At 52.3% G+C, this 18,295-nt stretch overlaps 7 protein-coding genes across 7 annotated transcripts; 2 read left to right on the forward strand and 5 right to left on the reverse strand.

The window, feature by feature from the left end:
• Positions 1-387: 387 nt before the first annotated feature.
• Positions 388-2,212, forward strand: CPAR01_09260 (diacylglycerol kinase catalytic domain-containing protein; the record flags this gene model as incomplete). Its single annotated transcript, XM_060493525.1, has 4 exons — positions 388-556; positions 624-680; positions 746-1,764; positions 1,859-2,212. 4 exons carry the CDS (start codon positions 388-390, stop codon positions 2,210-2,212), a joined length of 1,599 nt encoding a protein of 532 aa, XP_060347655.1.
• Positions 2,213-2,682: 470 nt separating this feature from the next.
• CPAR01_09261 (nucleolar protein,Nop52) lies at positions 2,683-3,537 on the reverse strand (the record flags this gene model as incomplete). Its single annotated transcript, XM_060493526.1, has 2 exons — positions 2,683-3,371; positions 3,486-3,537. 2 exons carry the CDS (start codon positions 3,535-3,537, stop codon positions 2,683-2,685), a joined length of 741 nt encoding a protein of 246 aa, XP_060347656.1.
• Positions 3,538-4,145: 608 nt separating this feature from the next.
• On the reverse strand, positions 4,146-4,866 carry CPAR01_09262 (uncharacterized protein; the record flags this gene model as incomplete). The annotated part of the gene is made up of 2 exons (XM_060493527.1): positions 4,146-4,697; positions 4,828-4,866. 2 exons carry the CDS (start codon positions 4,864-4,866, stop codon positions 4,146-4,148), a joined length of 591 nt encoding a protein of 196 aa, XP_060347657.1.
• A 975-nt stretch (positions 4,867-5,841) lies between these two features.
• On the reverse strand, positions 5,842-6,260 carry CPAR01_09263 (uncharacterized protein; the record flags this gene model as incomplete). Its single annotated transcript, XM_060493528.1, has 2 exons — positions 5,842-6,162; positions 6,216-6,260. 2 exons carry the CDS (start codon positions 6,258-6,260, stop codon positions 5,842-5,844), a joined length of 366 nt encoding a protein of 121 aa, XP_060347658.1.
• Positions 6,261-11,081: 4,821 nt separating this feature from the next.
• CPAR01_09264 (uncharacterized protein) lies at positions 11,082-11,925 on the forward strand (the record flags this gene model as incomplete). Its single annotated transcript, XM_060493529.1, has 2 exons — positions 11,082-11,282; positions 11,335-11,925. 2 exons carry the CDS (start codon positions 11,082-11,084, stop codon positions 11,923-11,925), a joined length of 792 nt encoding a protein of 263 aa, XP_060347659.1.
• A 431-nt stretch (positions 11,926-12,356) lies between these two features.
• Positions 12,357-14,596, reverse strand: CPAR01_09265 (sulfate permease; the record flags this gene model as incomplete). Its single annotated transcript, XM_060493530.1, has 4 exons — positions 12,357-13,040; positions 13,103-13,243; positions 13,295-14,193; positions 14,263-14,596. 4 exons carry the CDS (start codon positions 14,594-14,596, stop codon positions 12,357-12,359), a joined length of 2,058 nt encoding a protein of 685 aa, XP_060347660.1.
• Positions 14,597-17,112: 2,516 nt separating this feature from the next.
• Positions 17,113-17,214, reverse strand: CPAR01_09266 (uncharacterized protein; the record flags this gene model as incomplete). The annotated part of the gene is made up of 1 exon (XM_060493531.1): positions 17,113-17,214. The coding sequence occupies one exon, from the start codon at positions 17,212-17,214 to the stop codon at positions 17,113-17,115; it is 102 nt and encodes a 33-aa protein (XP_060347661.1).
• Between the last annotated feature and the right edge of the window lie 1,081 nt (positions 17,215-18,295).

Here is an 18,295-nt window from a genome sequence, read left to right on the forward strand (position 1 = left end):
TGCGCTTAGCCTCCGACTAACCCAACTCCCTTTCAACTATTCCTATTCCGCTTGCGCCAACGCCTCTCTTCCCAAGTTCCTCCTACGGCTTGGTACAACGGCGCAGTAATAATTCACCTTTATTCTCTTCTTCTCTTCTCTTCCCTCCCGCAACCCCCGGGAGCTCGTGACCACCCCATCAACAGCAGCCGCTGTAGCGTCCGTTACCAACAACTAGTCAACGACTGACTACCATGTCTCGTCGCGACATCTGCTAGTACTGACCGATCTCCTTTTGCATCTTCATCACCTTCGCTCGCCTATAACTCTGTCTCTCGCCTGACGTGAACGGCCTGTTCCGCCAGCTTCTGCTCGTCTGTCGCTTAATCAACCTTTGCACACTTCGCGATGGCCACCCTCGCAGGGGAACACAATACGGCCCCGAACGGGACCGAGTCCATCTCCGAGTCTTCCCAATCCTACGGCAAGCCCGCCTCTAGAAACGGCCCACCAGAGACGATCAAGGTCGACGGCAACAAATCTTTGACTCAAACGTCGGAGAATCTCCTTCTGAATGGTGTGTGGGAACCTGCAATATACCTACCTTGTGGCGATGCGCTCGGGTAGCTGACCCCTTTTCAAAGACCCAACAGCGAACAAAGCCAACCGGACTTGCGGTTTTGCTGGGTTTGGCGCATCAGGTCCGTTGTCATTGACCTCCGTGGCCCCCATTCCCAGCTTGCTAACACTAGTCCGCAAAATGCAGCACCCTCGACGCAAACCGTCCCCTTGTACAACGTCCTCTGGGCCGACCAGACGGGAGAGACCCTCACAATCGACTACGCGAAACAAGCCGGCAAGCAACGAGTACAGGCAGCGAAATGGACTTTTACGGTTAACGACACGGAGAGCCCGGATGTCAAGTCCTGGATCGATACCCTCATGAGAAAGGCATATGGCCCGGCGAAACTATGCAAGAGAGCAAAGGTCTTGGTTAACCCGCATGCCGGACCGGGAGGCGCGGAAAAGAAGTGGCGCGTAGACGTCGAGCCTCTGTTCAAGGCGGCGCGCATGCCCATGGACGTGGAGCACACCACCTACTCAGGCCAAGCTCTTGAAATAGCGCGGGAAGTCGACGTGGACGCGTTCGACACGATTGTCACCTGCTCTGGTGATGGTTTGGCCCACGAGGTATTCAATGGTCTGGGTCAGCGGCCCGATGCGTCGCAAGCGCTACACAAGATTGCTGTCTCGCACATTCCCTGCGGCTCGGGCAATGCGATGAGCTGCAATCTCTACGACTCGTATCGACCGTCGATCTGCGCTCTTGCCATCATCAAGGGAGTTGAGACCCCAATGGATCTGGTCAGCATCACACAGGGCGACCGACGCACCCTCAGTTTCTTGAGTCAGGCCCTTGGCGTAGTGGCCGAGAGCGACCTGGCTACCGAGCACTTGCGGTGGATGGGCGGCGCGCGCTTCACCTGGGGCTTCTTGGTTAGAATATTCGAAAAGAAGTGCTACCCCTGCGACTTGGCTGTCAAGGTCGAGATCGAGGACAAAGCGGGCGTCAAGAAGCACTACAAGGAGTACATGCGCAGCGCGTCGGTAACACATTCGGGCGCTAGCGAGCCTCCGAGAGCGGAGAATGCTGATGCTGTTTCGAGTCCTTTCGGTGACCAGGAGGGACTGCCGCCTTTGAGATTCGGCACCATCAACGATGCTCTGCCAGACGGATGGGAACTGATACCCCATGACAAGATGGGCAACTTTTATTGCGGAAATGTAAGTACACTGCCTCACCTTTCTTGGTGTCTGACTGGACATGCCCGCCTCTTGGATATTGTCCCCCGAAAGAACTACGTACTGACCACCCCAGATGGCATACATGGCCGCCGACGCCAACTTCTTCGCCGCTGCTCTCGCCAATGATGGTCTGATGGACCTTGTCTGCATAGACGGAGACATGTCAGTCGGCGCCCAACTGAGCATGCTAATGTCTGTGGAGAATGGAAAATTCTTTGACAACTCTTTGGTATCGTACCGCAAGATTTCCGCCTACAGGATCATTCCAAAGAACCAGAAAGACGGCTACATCAGCATCGACGGTGAAAAGGTGCCCTTTGAGCCCTTCCAGGCCGAGATTCACCACGGTCTGGGGAGGGTCATTTCGAAGCGTGGCAAGTACGAAGCCCCCGGTCCCTTGGGCTGGGAGAAGATGTCCCTACCCTAAGAGATCGCCCCAGATCTGCGCAGTGAAGGGAGACGAAATGCTGTCACCGGCTGTGATTGAGTTCGAGACGGCCAACCAAGATATGGCACAACGGCCTTTTGGCCGCAAACGAAGGAAGCGGAAGCGGAGTAGGGAGCAGTGATTTGTTTCTTCAAAAGTCGAGATACCCAGATAGAACAAGACGAAGACGGGAATAGTACAGCCATCGTCGGGCCGGGCTGGAAGAGCAGGCGGCCAGGATGGCGAAAAGGACAGCCATTGGATATCACTGTATACTATAGAGTACAGCGTTGCACATAATACCTGATTTCTCTTTTTGGTTCCCACCACCGCTTCCCATGGAACAGAAACCCACGCGGAATCCTTCCATCAAAAATGACATGCCTCCCTTTCTTTTTGTAAAATCCAACCAACGCCGTGTTCACCATCCCATGCAAAGACACGAAGCCAAGGGGAGTGCTAAACCCCCTCTATTGATCGTCAATGCCGCCCCATTCATCATCATCCCCATCTGCCGCCTCCGCCTCCTCGGTAGCCTTGTTCTCCGTCCACGGCAGCCTCTCGTCCTCAACCACGACCGCGGCCTTGGCTCGCACAGTCTTGACGGGTGACTTCCTCAACGGCTCAACAAGCTGGCTCAGCTTCTTGGCAAACGCCACCGCCTTGGCGTCCTTCTCCTCGAGCATCTCCAACCGATCCAGCTCGTCAACCCAGATATCAAGCCCGTGAAGCCGCAGCCCGATCGGCACCTTTCTCAAGTCGCCCTCGAGCTCAAACGGCCACTCGCCATACACCTTCAGCAACGCATCCACCCTCGCTTCCTGGTACTCGCCCTCCTTCACCCACTGAAGTCCCGAAGTAAACGTGCGTCTGACGAGGAGGAGGAACTTCTCCATGCGGAGGACGTCAATGTCCGTCCACTGCTTGGAGAGGATCTCCCAGAAGGCGGCGAGCCAGGTGGGCACGTCGTCGTTGCGGAGGCAGGCTGTCAGGCCGGCGAGCTCGGAGGCGAGGTTTTGTTGCGGGATGGGGCGGTCGCACATCCACATTGCGTAGAAGAGGCCCTTCCAGAGCTTGAGGGCTTCGAGGTGGGAGAGGGCGCGGTGGGAGCCGAGGAAGGTTTGGAGGGAGGTCAGGGCTTGGGTTCGGAGTTTGCGGTCTACGGGGGCACGAGGGAGTTAGTTGAAGTTGCTCTGGGGGTTTGGCTTGGAAGATTGGGAGGTTCGCGACGGCAGGTTCGGGACCGAAGATTGCGATGCGACGGGGGACGAACCGCTGGAGGCCAGGTTCCTGATGAACGGCATGTTCTGTTCTTGAGACGCCATCTTGGCTGAGTTTGTGGGGTGGCTGAGCCGGGGGAGGGTAGCTCAATTGCGAGTGTCGCGGGTCCTTGGAGTTGCGACGGGTAGGACTGTCGTTCTATGCACCGTCGGCGATGGGACTTGCGAGGCAGGGTGGGATGGGTTTCTCGAATAAAATTGTTGTTCACCGAGAAACTGCCCCGCCGATCCTCGGTGTACGAGGGTCCCGGGGTAACTCGATCGGGTGACCGCCTTTGAAGAGGTGGGGCCAACAGTATGCAGGGGAAAGGCGTGGCGTGTGGCGGTACCAGTCTGGATTGTTCGGTGGTGTGGCTGTGTATTTGACGACGGGAGCCCCAGACAAGGTACGACCTATTGATACCATGAATAGATATTCAGAAATTCAAGATGCTATGAGATGGAGCGTCACAGAGAATCAAGAACTCTCTCCGATGATTCGGTATTCAGTCAATTGCCGGCCAGTATGTTTATTACTTCGCCAAACGAGTAGCCTTCATTCCAGAAACATCAGCCCAAGCCAAGTCCAAGCCAGAACATGGTCAAACTCCTTGTGCTGTCAGGTTTCCATCGTAGACCACCATCCAGGTCTCATTCCAAGATCCAAACATCCGTTATGTCATGCTGCGCTCCCGATCGTAGCCGATCGAAAGAGAAGGGGAGGGAACCCCCGAAGCTCTCATAATTCTGTCAACCTTCTTGCGAACATCCTCCAATTGAGCAAGAAGCTCCTTATTCTTGGCCACAGCCTCATCCAATTGACTTTGCTGTTCCGCCACCTCCTGTGTCTTCTGGAAGAGCTGTGCCTGCAAAGTCACCAGCTCATGCTGCGACTGCTGAATAACGGTGTCCTTGCGCTCACTCTCCTTTCGGTAGTAATCAATGTGGCCGTAGTACTCCTGAGCCTGGGCGTAGCTCGTGTGCGCCACATCGTAAGAGACCGAGATCTTGCTGTGAAGCTCGGAAACTTCGCGCTTGTTGGCTTGGGCGATCTTGTTGGCGCGGATCTGGAAGTGGGCTAGCTCGGAGAGGGCTTCTTCGCGGGAGGTAATGAGGATGGCGATGAGGTCTTTGCCTTCAAGTCTGCGCTCCGTGGCCTTTTCCTCGTCGTCGGCCATGAGTTGCTTGAAGAGCTTTTCGTGTTCTTTCTCGTCGTATTGGACGAACTATGTGTATTTGCGCGTTGTCAGTGCTCGCTTAGGTTTGAGAAACAGCTCGGGCAGGTAAGGCGATCATCTCAATGGGGATGTTTCCGCGAGGAACCCCGGGAGCTTGAAAACCAGGCGTGAAACTAACCTTGAGACCATTGTAGGTCGAGGTGTTGTTGTCGACCATTGTAGTGCCGGAAGAAGCCACGAAATTGGTTGCCTGTGAGGATCGGTCTGAAGAAGATCGGATAATAGCTCGCTGCGCTCGTCTGATCGGTAAGAAGTGGCAAACGTATCGGCCTTGCGAAATATTCTTCGCCAGAAAGAACCCTGAAGTATGGGGTTTGGTGCAATTACTCGTACTGGTCGTATATATGGCTGGGGCGTGGTTCTGCTTTGAGGTTGTTGATGTCCGAGATGGACACGAAGTGCTACAAACTTCGTGGTGCATGTGGAGGGAAGTGTGACTACGTAGAGAAGAGTCATTAAACCGAAGAAAGTTGTAACACCCTATAAACTGGAATCGGACCGTATTCCGAAGGACTGTCCTGAAAGTATTTGCCATCCACACAGTCCACATCAGTCCGAAGAGTGGTGGGATTTCCGCAAATCCTAATGGACAAAAAGCAATCTTGCAATAAGGACGAAGGCTCTCGGGGACTCCCTATCTAAATCAACCAATACAAGCACGTATCCCTTGGATGAAGCCACGAAAGCCCTCGGGGCGATAGACTGCCTTCTGCAGCAAAAGGCTTAGAGCAATTGAGCCCAGAAGACACCAACTTACCCTCGTTGCCTAGACGAGTTTGTTGCCTTCTCAAGGCATGATACACTGGAAAACATGGCCGTAGGGGAAAGGAAGATATGAATTTCAATCGGGTACTCAGGGAAACATCGTGGGCCATGACGGATTGTAGAACGACTTTCCTGCTAGATGCTATGTCTTTGCATCAGCCAACAATGCAAGATAGGTACCTTCACATGTGCGCCATGTCACTAACTGATTCACGATCTTATTGCTGAGGCTCTTCGACCTTTCTCTGACTGTCTCAATGTATCACTTGTATCGGTTATCTCCTGTTTGCGAGTGAAACAATCCCGGCCTGACTACTGAACTATGTAGATAATGGCGGGATACTTGAGGTTCCCATCGGCTCCATCTCTATTGGGAGCTGCGCGAAGCACTACCTCTGAGGTGAGGAGGGCACGCCGTCATGAGATGAGCCACTTTGGCCTGCTCGGCAGCGAGAGCCCTTTTCAGATCTCTGACCTCGTCCTGATGGCGCTCGTTGTTGCGGTCAATCGACAGACCAGCGGTGCGAATCGCATCCTCGGCGCGTCTATTGCAGCTGTCCCGCAACATTGCCAGCTCCGCAAGGTGCGTGTCGACCAAAGCCTTCATGGTTTGCTTGTGTTCCTTCTGGAGCTTCTCACATTCGCTGTTGGAGTCAACAACAACGAAGTCGTCTTCGGTGTCAGAAGTCTGTAGTCTTTGTTAGTGCTGACCTGCAGGTATCAAAAGGTGCTTGGCCTTACCATGACTGCCATGCTGCTGCTCATAGAAGAAGTGCCGTGAGACATTGCGATTGAGGAGTTGTGTATTGTTCGTGTGGTGATCAAGTGATTCTATTCAAGATTGTCAGATTGTTTCCCCAGTAATAACGTAGAAAAAAAAGGCTCTACATGAACATGCCTTCTTAACAGAGGCGTGCTCTTGGGCCCGTGAAAAAGGCAAGTTGTGTGGTGAATAGGACTTGAGAGACGAATGCAAAAAGTCTGGAAAGCTTGTGTGCGGTAAGGAGAGAAAGCGGATTGGAAGAAAAGAGCCAGGGAGAGGAATCTTTATACTTTTTGAAAGGTGAAGTTGGTGATGGGGGCATTCCAGGACAAGGACCCACCTCCAACGTTGTCCTGATCGGGATACAGCAGTGAAAGGGGAAGGTAGGTCATCTTTCTAATTAGGGGTCAGCGGTGAACAGCATTGCGTCTTTCATGAGAGAACGAACGTGAATCACGTTTTCCAGAAGGCATTCAGGGGTGCGTATGTGTCCTTCGAGTGGCTGAATGCCTTCATTGTAGCCCATGGGAGACTCCATGAATAACCAACATGCCTTAGTAAAGGCTCAAGAGAGATTTGAAGGAGATACCAAGAGGCATGATGATGAGAACTGAAGGGGCTAGTGGTACTATCTGACAGATTTGCTGGTATGGACGAACAAACCCGACACAAACCCGATAGCAAGAATTCCTGAGCGTAATGATGGTATAACTATATACACGAGTGCCAGCTAAGTTTTACAGTGGACTTGATCCCCAAGTGTTTTGATTTACGGCCATCTTCATCTATGAAAATGGCAGATCTCATGTCACACTTGCCATATATAGCTGATGATCAAGGCTGCTGTGCGGTAGGCTCTGTTGTCACCTGCGTGTAGTGTAACAGACCGATTGATTATGAAAACGTTTCTTGTTCGAAATTCCATAATGTAATTGTTTGGCGCCGTTGAGCCTCCCTGAGATTGCTTCAATTAGGCGTAAGCTTTGGGGCCAGTTCTGCTCGAAGGAAACGGAAGTCTTTGTGCTTTCCATCAAGTTTCCCCAATTACGCAAACTCATTGACCACATCAAATTGTTCGTTGAACAGATAGTCTTGCAGAGTAAGTATGAAACAAACACTACAAAGTTGTAAGAAGCTGACAGCCATGCGGCGAGAACTGATCGAACCTCCAGTATCGAAGTTGTAAAATTGACGTAGAAGGAAGGGACGACCATCCACCCGTTGGCACTTGCCTTGCGAATAGGTATCCGACGCGACATAAATCCTCTCGGCCTAAGGTTAGTAGATATCACAACAACGCGCTTTTCTGTGAGGCTAATTAGGGCGATGAGATCCGGGAACAACAATGATGCCAAGACATGCCTTTGACGAGCATTTGCTATCCACTAGGCTCAGTGACCGCAGCACCGTATGCTCTAGAGCAGTACAATAACATTGGCACAATCAAGCTACCCTCGAGTCCAAGGAAACCCGAAATTCCCTTTGATTGGGCACGCAGAAATTTCGCGGCTGTCGATACTGCGGTTTGCCCAATGAAGAAAACGGCGATTTACCGTGACGTGACGCTTTAAAGGCAACGATGGGCATCCCTTGAGTACCTAGAATCGCTAGGTCAAATGCAAATGCCCCCGTCAGGCGGTGAAAACAGACGACATAAAACACGAGGAAGAGATAGACTACACGGAGAAGGATCACCTGGTCTGATTTGGGAGCAATGCGCCGGCCACATACGAGCATCCAGACTTGAGGAGATGCCCATCGCACTTTGCCAAGGAAAAGGAGAGACCCCGTGAAATCACCAGAAGTCTGGCCAAAATATCGTGAATGAACTAGGGACGAGCATTAGTGAAACAATCCTAGGAGATATCTATTGCTTGACGGTGGAGCATGCGCGAGCTCGAGATGGGTTATCCCTAGCTCCTTTGCCTCGCTGTTGGTAATGTTTGCCGTCCGTTCTTCTCCTGAGGCACGCTAGATGAGGGACGAATACTGAACGGAATACAATCATCAGGGCTGCTGATTATTCGTTTCATGTGTTTCCAATTTTGAAAAATGAACCACGTCTCGTTATCATACCTCGACCTGTCGTCACCAGGTAAAGGCAAATCTCAACTTCACACATCCAATTGCCAAACCGCGACTACAAGGGCAGTTCTATCCAGGAGGTCAGTATTTTCATTATTTTACGCCTCATCATTCTCGATCAGTCACTCTGGTTTCCATTATCCCATATTCTTGGGTGGCGTGCGATTCGTTTTCCTGGATAATGACCCATTCATCTTCTCAGATTCCCCTTCGAGTCTGCTCCTTCTTCGACTGAAGCCAGAAGTCGCGTTTGTTTACTTCACCTTTCCGACTTCATCTTCTCACACGCGTCTAGAGCCGTACCATATGCCTCATCCTCATCCGTGAGGCAGCAAGTCTAGGCCCTGCGCCCATTTTGACCCTTTTACCTTGGCCTGCCCGAAATTTCTCTTTTTCCAACTCACATCCTCTAACTCTCAACTTCCCTCCTTCTTCCATCCTCGGAGTCTTCTCATTTTTCTCTGCTTCTTCTTCTTCCTCTTCTTCTCCGTCACCACCACACTTTCTCATCAACAAAGAAGCTTCATCCAACAAGAGGCGACAGCTTCATCTGGCGATACGCGCTGCTCAGCATTTTGATCAAAGGTACGATATCCATCTTCTTCTCATCCTTCTTCTACTCGTCCTTTCTTTCCCTTCGCAAATATCACTCCTCCATCTCCTTTCTCAAGACCTCGTCAGTCTGAGCAGTTGGGACCGATTTTCTGGCTCCTTCCTCTTAAACCCACGCGTCTCATTCCCACCTCCCATTTTTTCATCCCTCACGCATCTTATTTTTTTTTCTCGAAAATCAAAATATTCAGACCGCTCTCACGTGAGGGTGGGTGGTCGGGCAGACTCACTTGGTTGGTTTTTCCGTCTGCCACAGCTCACTTCCTCTTCCTCATTCTCTTCCTCCCAGCTTTCCCTTTCTTTTATCTTCTCAAATCCAACACCACCGCCTTTCTGGCTGCCCACTTCGCAAGGTCGACCTTCTTCCAGCTTTGCTTCCATTCGATCCTCTTTTCTCTTCCTCTGCCAATCCCCTCACTCGGCTTTTTCTTCATTCCATCTCATCTCAGCCATCTCATTATCGGCTCATTCTCATCTCTCTCGCCCGAATTGTTTGGAAATTCAGCGCAAGTTCTCATCTCAGTCTCTGGTTTTCTTTCCTCATCACTGACGAATATTTCACCCAGATCTTCCTCGCGATGGCCTCCTCTCCTCCCTCCGAGATCGACGTTTCCAGCATTAAGCGTTGGCACAGCAGCAACACCATGGTAAGCCCGCAATCTTTTCATTTGCGTCCCGGACTCGTCTTCTCTCGTGTCTCTTCCCACCTGCCCATCTTGCCGATTGGACCCTAAGCGGGCCGAGAATTCTTTCTCGGTGAGACGTCGGGAGCCCGGAATTGGAGAGGTGAATTGCCAGGGTGGCAGGGCCATTTGGACAGGCCAGTCACCCTTCTGTGGGCAGTCGGGGCAAATCACCTCTTCATTCCGGTTCTGCCTTCGGGCGGTATGGTCTCAACCACCTCGGATTTCCCTCGTGGAAGTCCTGGGATGGTCCAATCGGTTACTTGTTGCCACCAATCCGTCCTGCTGGGCAAGCAGGGTAGCGGGCCTTGGAGGTACACCCTACTCTCTCGTTTCCGGGTGTGGCTGTGAAAGGTGCCCCCTTATAACTTCCGCCTTCGGGCGGGTTCATGGAGCCAGTCCCAGCCATCTTTCAGGACTAGTCTCGCGACATCTGGATCTTTTTCTAGGTGACATTCTGGGTCCCCATCGATGTCTGGGTTCTCAGGAACGCTTCCTCACGGTTGCGTTCTTGAGCTAACCGCAACGTCCTTCCGTCAAAAGTTGGACCGCGTGGTAGCTAGGTGTCGCAAGCCAAAAGTGTTTCTCCATGGATGTTAAGAAGTACCGATCTTGGCGAGATTGCTGTGGTGGCGGCAGCAAAGATGCAGGATCTCAATGGCGTGGCACAACAGAGGATGACGAGTTGGGCTTACCAGTAAGGTTTTCCTTGCTGACTGGGTGAAGACACAGGACAACTCATTCGATGATTCCGAGAGCCAGGATGATATGGCAGACAATTCAGTAAGTTGGACCTCGACATCATCCTCAAAACATGTGAACCCTTTTGCTGACATCTGTTCGACAGGTCGACTCTGACAACGGCAATGAGGTACGTCCACAATTCACATTGTGTCCCAGCCTCGTTTTTCTTTGCGTCTTGCGCTTCCTGTGGTTGCCCTGCCCTCCGAGTCCTAAGCAAATGACGTATCGGGAGTCCGGCGATATCTCAAGCTTGAGGCATGTGTGGATGCCAGGACCATTTGGACCGGTCACCGACTCTACTTTGAGCCGGGGCATCGCCCTTCGAGTGACGGATATCGGGTGCGGGACGTGGCGTCGACCTCCGGTTCGATGGACTGGGGGATGACTCGTGAGGGTTCGGTCTCGTCGTCGTCATACCCTAATAGAGCAGCTCGAGATCATTCCCTACTCTCCCGTTTTGGGGGTGATTCTTGTGGGACGGCCCTGATGACACCTTCGGGTGTCCCTGCGGAGAGCTTGGAAGAAAGCCACGCGGTGGTCAGAAGAACTGGCCGCTCTTCCTACCATCAAGCCTGAGGTGAGAGGCGCCAATTCTCAACCACCGCGTGGCGTGGAAGCCTTGGAAACCACACCTGGCCGCGCCTGTGCCAATATCCAGGCCTTAAATGGGGATGGGGGCGCTAGACAGATGGTTAGAACCAAACCGTTAGGAAAATCAGGATGCTCCGTGCGCTTAACGGGGACCTGCCTGGTATGGCGTCGATGATCAGGGTTCAGGAAGGCAGCAAGATGCAGACATTGAGAACTTCGAGTGTGGCGTACCAGCATAATATCTATTCTCCAGCTGACTGGGCGCAGAAACTCACACAGGATGATCCTCTTTCGGCTAAGGGCAAGGACTCCGTCCATCAGAACCAGCAGGTATTGTGTCCTCTCTGGAATCCATTTCTATGCTAAGCTTCTAACATTCAAGTTCAAGAACTCTGTAGTCAATGATACGAGCTACAACCAGACGGAGTCTGACATCTCAGCCGATAAGTACACGGCGATGCTGATGCTAGAGTCACGCGTTGCGCAGATGGAGGAAACTTGCAATCAGCTCAAGAAAGACATGAACCAATTCCAAGTCAAGACAGATCCGGTGCACTATCACCACACGGCGATGAGCCGAGTGAAGGCAGTTGAAGGACGCCAAATGAAAACGGACAGAAACGTTGAGCGTATGGACAAAGGCCAACAACAGATCGAGGCCACCCAACAGCAAATCCAGACGACTCAAGCCACTCAAGACAAGCAAATTCAATATCTCATTTTCTGTGAGGACGCCCGTGACGCCTCTAAGCACGGCAGTAATGCCTCTGAGGACGAACACTACCAGCGACACAAGGAGCTTCAGGACAGATGCGACGAGCTGACGATGAAGATTATACGATTTGATGAGATGTTCATTTCTCAGGCAACCCGAAACCAGAGAATGGGTGCCCTGGGACACAATCTGGCTATTTGTAGTGCTCTCGTCGTCGTTATCTTTGCCATTGTGGGCTATGCTGTTCTCTGGTCTTGAGATTGAAAGGAAACATGGGATGGGGAGCTGAAGAATTGTACAGCAACCGAGAATTGATTCGGGCATGGTTGAATGGAAAGAACATGGAGTGTCAGTTTCCCCGAATGAATCAAGCATAAACGCAATTTCCCAAAGTAATAGAGATTTTCCCTCTCAAGAAGCTTCATGATGCCATACACGTGCGGCTTGTCTTGCAATCAAACAGTATTTCGTCCTAAAGAATTAGCAAAAACCAGAATTTGGTCAACGCCGAGAACCTGTGGCAATGTGCAAGATTGTGTAATGTCGAGATAAATGTAAGAAATAGGTATCTGGTAAGCTGCAATATTTATGTTACTCATGAATCATACTCCCGTCACCTTTAGGCGGCCAAGCTAAAATCAAGCCTGTTCTAAGGAGACAGGGCTTGTAAGCTCCGGCTCATCCGACGCTCAGCCCTTCTTCTCACTCGAAATGTCCGCTCCAGAGCCGTCATCACGATCCCAAATTGCAGTCTCCATGGTCGGGTACACCAGGTCCGCGTCTTCCTCTCGCCACTCCTCCAGATCGACCAAATGCCAGTTGGCCCTCACGAATCTACTCCGAACCTTGTCTGACATGCCAACCATGCGAATCTGCACACCCTTGCCAGAATGCAACTTGATCTCATCCTTGAGCTCCTTCAACGTCATGATGCCTGATGTATCGATAAATGGCACCATGGTGAAGTCCCATACAACAACAGCAAGCGGCGTCTCTTTGAGACGAATCTGCTTTTGCGCTCTCAATCTCTCTAGGCGCTTCTCTGCTGCTACGCTCCAGTGTCTTTCTCTGTCGTCTTGGCTAAGGCTGCTCTCAACGCGCGGGTATACCAGCTTGATGGCCGTGAGCGTCGATGTCTTTGCGCGCTCGGCGTTGGGGAAGAAGATGGCGTCGTTGAAGTCGACGACGATGGCATCGCCTGGGATGGAGATGCGCGCGTTCTCCATGCGCTCATCTGTGACTTGGCGACCGCCGCCGCTGGTGATGCGGGTGATGGGTTGTGGGATAGAAGTGGCGGTTTCTGCGCTGCTGGAGTGGATTTCGGGCTTGACGAAGGTGGAACGGAGGAGAGTCCAGACGATGCTCCATGCGACCTTGATTTGAAGAGTCAGTTATGGTTGAAAGAAAGTCGTATTGTGAAGAGGAGGAAACATACAGCAACGCCAATGCCAATCTCGGCTGAGACAAAGATGGTGACCCAGAAAGAAACCATTGAGGCAACAAAGTCGGGGAAGGAGATGCGCCAGAACTTGTAGAACAAGGACAAAGGACCGAAGAGATGGACAACTGCCATAATCTATGCCTTTTGTTAGTGGACATTTTCCGAGTACGGTCAATGGAAACTCACGATGATTGCCGACAAAGTTGCAGAGGGAAGCCAGTAAAGGGCCGGAGATAAGACGTAAAGCGTCAAGAGAATGAAGGCAGCGGTGACCGCACCAGTCAGAGGACTCTTGACACCACACTCAGAGGCAACAGCGGTTCGAGACATGGCACCACCGACAGGCATGGTGCTGAAGAAACTGTTGACAATGTTGACGACACCCAAGTAGTTGAACTCCTGGCTCTGGTCTATCTGGTAGTTGTTCTTCCTGCCAAACGCCTTGCCGACAGCCAAGTGCTCAAGAGTGCTGGCAACGAGGGGAGCAACGGCTCTGGTAGCGACCTTCTGGACCAAGTTCGAGGCGGGTACGATGGGGTGGGTGATACCGTGGGTGCTGACTTGGCTGACCTTCCAGGCGTAGTCTGACTTCTCGCGGTTGCGGTTGACGAGGTAGCTGATGAGAGTGAAGACGACCAAAACAATCACGGCTCTGGAGTTGGCAAGGAGCTTGATGGCAAAGTGTCTCTTGCCGTACTTCTTGCCCACCTTCTCAAGAATGACGAGAATCAGCAGGGTTCCGAAACCGATTCCGCACGTTGCGCCGTCCCATTTTGGCAGACGACGAAGGACATCGCCAATAACGTTGAAGACACCGGATGGCACGTTTGTCAGGCCGACGAGGGATCCGACTTGACCAAAGGCGATGACGAGGGCTGCGGCTGAGATGAATCCGGTGAGGACTGGGAATGAGACGTAGTCTAGGAGGAATCCGAGGCCGAAGAGACCGATGACGAGTGAGTAGACTCCGACCATGAGGGCAACGGATGAGGCAATGGCTGAGATGTCGAATCCTTCCTCACTGAGGTCACGCACGATTTCAGCTGTCAGGAGGCCCAAGATGGAGGTCGGTCCGGTTGAAAGATCTATACATCGAACCAAAAGTCAGAGACTAAGAATCACAAGAAATAGTCAAAATAGATCTGCAAACCAACCCTTTGAGGTTCCCATGAAAACTGCAAACGCAGCTGGAAGCCAACTTGAGTACAGGCCATTGGCAATGGGAATAGTTGCAATCTTTGCGTAAGCCAGAGACTGCGGGATGAGCATGACGCCCACGGTCAGACCGGCAATGAAGTCGGTGATGAGCCATTTCGGGTTGTATCGAGGAAGCCACTGGACGATGGGGACCTTGTCGAGAAGGTAAACTCCCGCGGCCGATGGAAGCTTTGGGGCCCCCTGAACGACAAAGTCGCGAGCTCGTGCGATGCTGGCATCTGTGGCGAACTCGTCCTTCACCTTTTCGACCTTTCGGGTGATCTTCTCCATCTTGACAGCAGGAAAGGACCCAAAGTGCCGTTGTTTGAGAAAAGATGAGAAAGGGAAAGTGAGGAAAGAGAAGTGTCCGGGGCCGTCGGTGGCTGATGTGATGGGAACAGACAAAATGGTTTCAGAGCAGTTGGGATGATTATATCTGTTCAAGAAAGAGTCAAGTCATCACCTTCATCCGGTCTCAACTATTCGATATTTGACTTGATCCTAGAGATAACAATGTAGTTCAGCCAGACCCCTCCCCCTCCCGCCACGCTGATGGAGGTGTTCTATATGCTTGCTGCATCGCATCTGATCCGCGCATTGCAGCTTGCCCGCTTGCGCAAGTTGCCCGTCCCCCAGTACAACACAGCAACCACATGGGATAGCGACCTGAACCTTGTAGGCGGATAACTGTACCATCCAATACGTGTAGAGAGAAGGCAAAAAAGGCAAGAGGAGAAAGAGGGGGAGGCGTGGGCCAAGAAAACACCACCGCAGCAGCATCATGGGCTCCTGCGTGTGTACACAACTTGGCCCAATCTAGGCAAGGAACTGCCGTACCCTCCTTCGGACGACACTCGGTATCCCCTCACATGCCGATGACACCGGATCTAATGCAGTTTGATCACTGTTCAGCCCATGGAAGGTGTCGAGAGCCTCAGATTGGTGGGAGTTTGGGTAGGTTTGCGTTACGTCGAGCAAGGCCAACCAGCCAGCCAGCCCCCTCGCGCGGAGTCGCGCCGCGATGAACGCCAAATAGCTTGGGGACAAGGAAGACATTAGACCAAAACTCCAACTTTTCTCCAATAAAGGGACATGATAAGCTACATGTACAAGCAAAACTTCAGGTCTGGTCCCTGGATACTAGTCGGGTGCAGACGTCCATCCAACTCAAAGTGAAACTGACTGGTACCCATCCCGCGTGGGATAGCAGGAAAAGGACTTGTGAATAGTATAGCGTGGCGTGGCAAAGAAACGGTACGTTGATCACATGTGCACCAGGGTTGGGGGATCAAAGTCAATGGCTACTGGACGGGACGAGAATAGGATCAGTTGAAATATTTGGAGTAAGAGAGAACACCACATAATTAGCACACTCTACCTTATGTGTGAAGTTACTAAGTAAAGCACGAACGCAGCTGGGCACGGAGGCTAGAGTTGGAGTCGTGTCAGCTGAGATGAAAGGACCGCGCCCTCTCATTCGTCATCTCACAAGAAGGGGAAACCATGAGCATCGCATCTTTGTTTGAACGCTTTATTCACTTGATTTTGTTTGATTTTGAGTTTGCACTCATTAGACTTTGTATTAGACTCGATATCTCGTCACTTGGCATCTGAGAGCCGCAATGCTAAGTCGACTGCCAAGTGCCGGTGTCTCTTGGCCTCCTCGTGGCTATTGACTACTTACCAAAGCACGATCCAGTCTTGGCAGGTTGCACATCGAATCTTGTGAGACAGCGAGGGCGTTGAAAAGGACGGACGATCGCCACCGGCAGACAAAACGGGCCGACCTCATGGGCAGTCAAGGCAGAATTTTTGGGTGTGTACGTGCGTATTGTACGTATATGAGTGATGAGTGAGCGGGTAAGTGAGTGAGTGAGAGAGTGTGTGAGTGAGAGGTGTGCGTATGATGACTGTGTGATGCCACGGCTAGTACCACGGTAATCGAAAAATCGTCGAGCCAAGAAAATAGGCAAGTCCCAAAGCCTTTTAGCGAACACCGACACTTGGTACCTAAAGCACGTCCTTGGGGGTTGCATGCATTGGCAGTCTATGTACACGGGAAGCTTGGCGGCAAAACACATATCGAATTTCCTCATCCGGATTGGTGACTTGAGATAACAGGCTCTCCCATCCAAGACATAGAACACTTGGCTTTCTCTGATCCTCTCTCTGGCGCACGCAGCGCATGCGTGGGACCTTTTCGGTCTCAGCTTCTTGTGCAGGATAGGAGTTGACCGAACGTGAAGGGTCGCAATGGAATGTATGTGGTATCCATATTGCCATATCAAGGTGACGACGACGACGCAATACAGAGCCCCATTTCTTTGGTATGCGAGATACCGCGGGCTTAGTCGTGCAACCCGAAAGAGGGAAGTGTGTTCGATTCTCTCTCCCTCGCGGCCCTATCGTTCCGTCAGGTCTCTACTGTGTATCTATCTTTGCCTCTCTCTCACACACTTCTCTCCTTCGACCTGCCTGTAAGTATCAGAGGTACGTTAGTTTTGACGCAAGACCGGAATTCCCGCGCGAGATCCCCCCTACCCAGTTGGCCCCCTCCCCCCTCCCGTTGTCCACTTCCCTTCCCGTTCAACTAAAGTCCAAGACGCGGGGTACATACCCGTCCAATAGCGCTCCCGTGGCGGCCATCGGCTCTAGCAAGGCCATCTTGGATAGACGAACGCAATGACGAGGCGAGATGTCGTGTGCCGGGTGGTGGGCGCGGGCTTCCAGGACAGGACTCCACCGAATTGTTCCCACACGGCCACACACCCCTTCTTCCAGTCTCCGCTCTCTGTACTCCCCCAAGTCTACCCCCTGCAAGTAGCCTTCGATACGACGGGACAAGCTTTTGATTTCCCCGGTTGAGGTGGTATGCCAAGCCCGCGAATCAGGTGCCGTATTCCGGCCATGCAGACCGGGGTGAAGTCCGGGTTTGACCGGGGTTTAGGCCTCTGCCACTCGGTGCTAGCCTAACGGGAGTGACTCGCAAGGAAAGCGAAGAGCGAGGAGGAGGAGCCAGGGAGCCTAGGAAGAGGAGACAATCGAGCAACACCCGCTGCGAGAACCCATGGAGATGTGAATGCAGTTCGGCGGGCGGCGAGCGGCAAGTGGATTGTGGGCCACAGATATAACTTGACAAGCGCAACAAGAGCCGACGGTGAACGGGGTAGAGAGAGTGTGAGAGACTATGCTATATGTAGCATCCCTAACTGAACATACATGTTTCTTCGATTAAGATGCTGCAGTCACACCGACGAGGGTCGTATTAGATCCATGCTCACTGGTCGAATCCCAGGTCATGTCTACCACGGCATGTTTGCGTAGGTGCCAGTGCCGCCTTTCTTGCTGCAATTCCGACGAATCAGCTCACGTTGCCGTTGGGATGGGAATAGCTTTCCATCGACAACACCAGGGGGATTGTCGCTTTCGCGCCCTGCCTCCAACTCTAGTTACCTAGTCAGTCAAGTCAGTCAGTCAGTCGGTGATGTGCCCAGTCCCAATGCCCCCTCATCTCTCATTGCCCCTTGGTGCTCGCATTTACCCCTCTTTGGCATCTTCTTTTCTTGCTCTCCAGTCTCCTCTCTCTGTCCGTCTCCAACTTTTCCAAGAATAGGAATGGGTGTCGTCAACCGCAACGTTCACACCCATACAGAAGTTCCTAACCCTACAGGCCTGCTGCCCGCACCGGGAAATGGACCGAAAAGAGTGAAGGCTCAAAACATTGGACGATGCAGGTAGCGGAAACGGCCTTGTCAGCTTTCTCCTCCTGCACCGCAACCACCACTACCGCCTCAGCACCTGGGAATGCCTGCCTTCGACTCGTTGCTGAAACGGAACTATTGGCCCGGATCGATGGTGTTGTCGCCGTGCGGGGTTCATTCCATGAGGATTGCGATTCTTTTCTGCTCGTCGCTCTCGACGCTTCGGTCACCGGTCACCACCTTCTTGATCCATCTTACGGCTCTACGCACCCCTAGCCTCAAGGCCCCC

Source organism: Colletotrichum paranaense (assembly GCF_030867605.1).
Source record: "Colletotrichum paranaense strain IMI 384185 chromosome Unknown Scaffold_7.1, whole genome shotgun sequence".
NCBI lineage: Eukaryota > Fungi > Ascomycota > Sordariomycetes > Glomerellales > Glomerellaceae > Colletotrichum > Colletotrichum paranaense.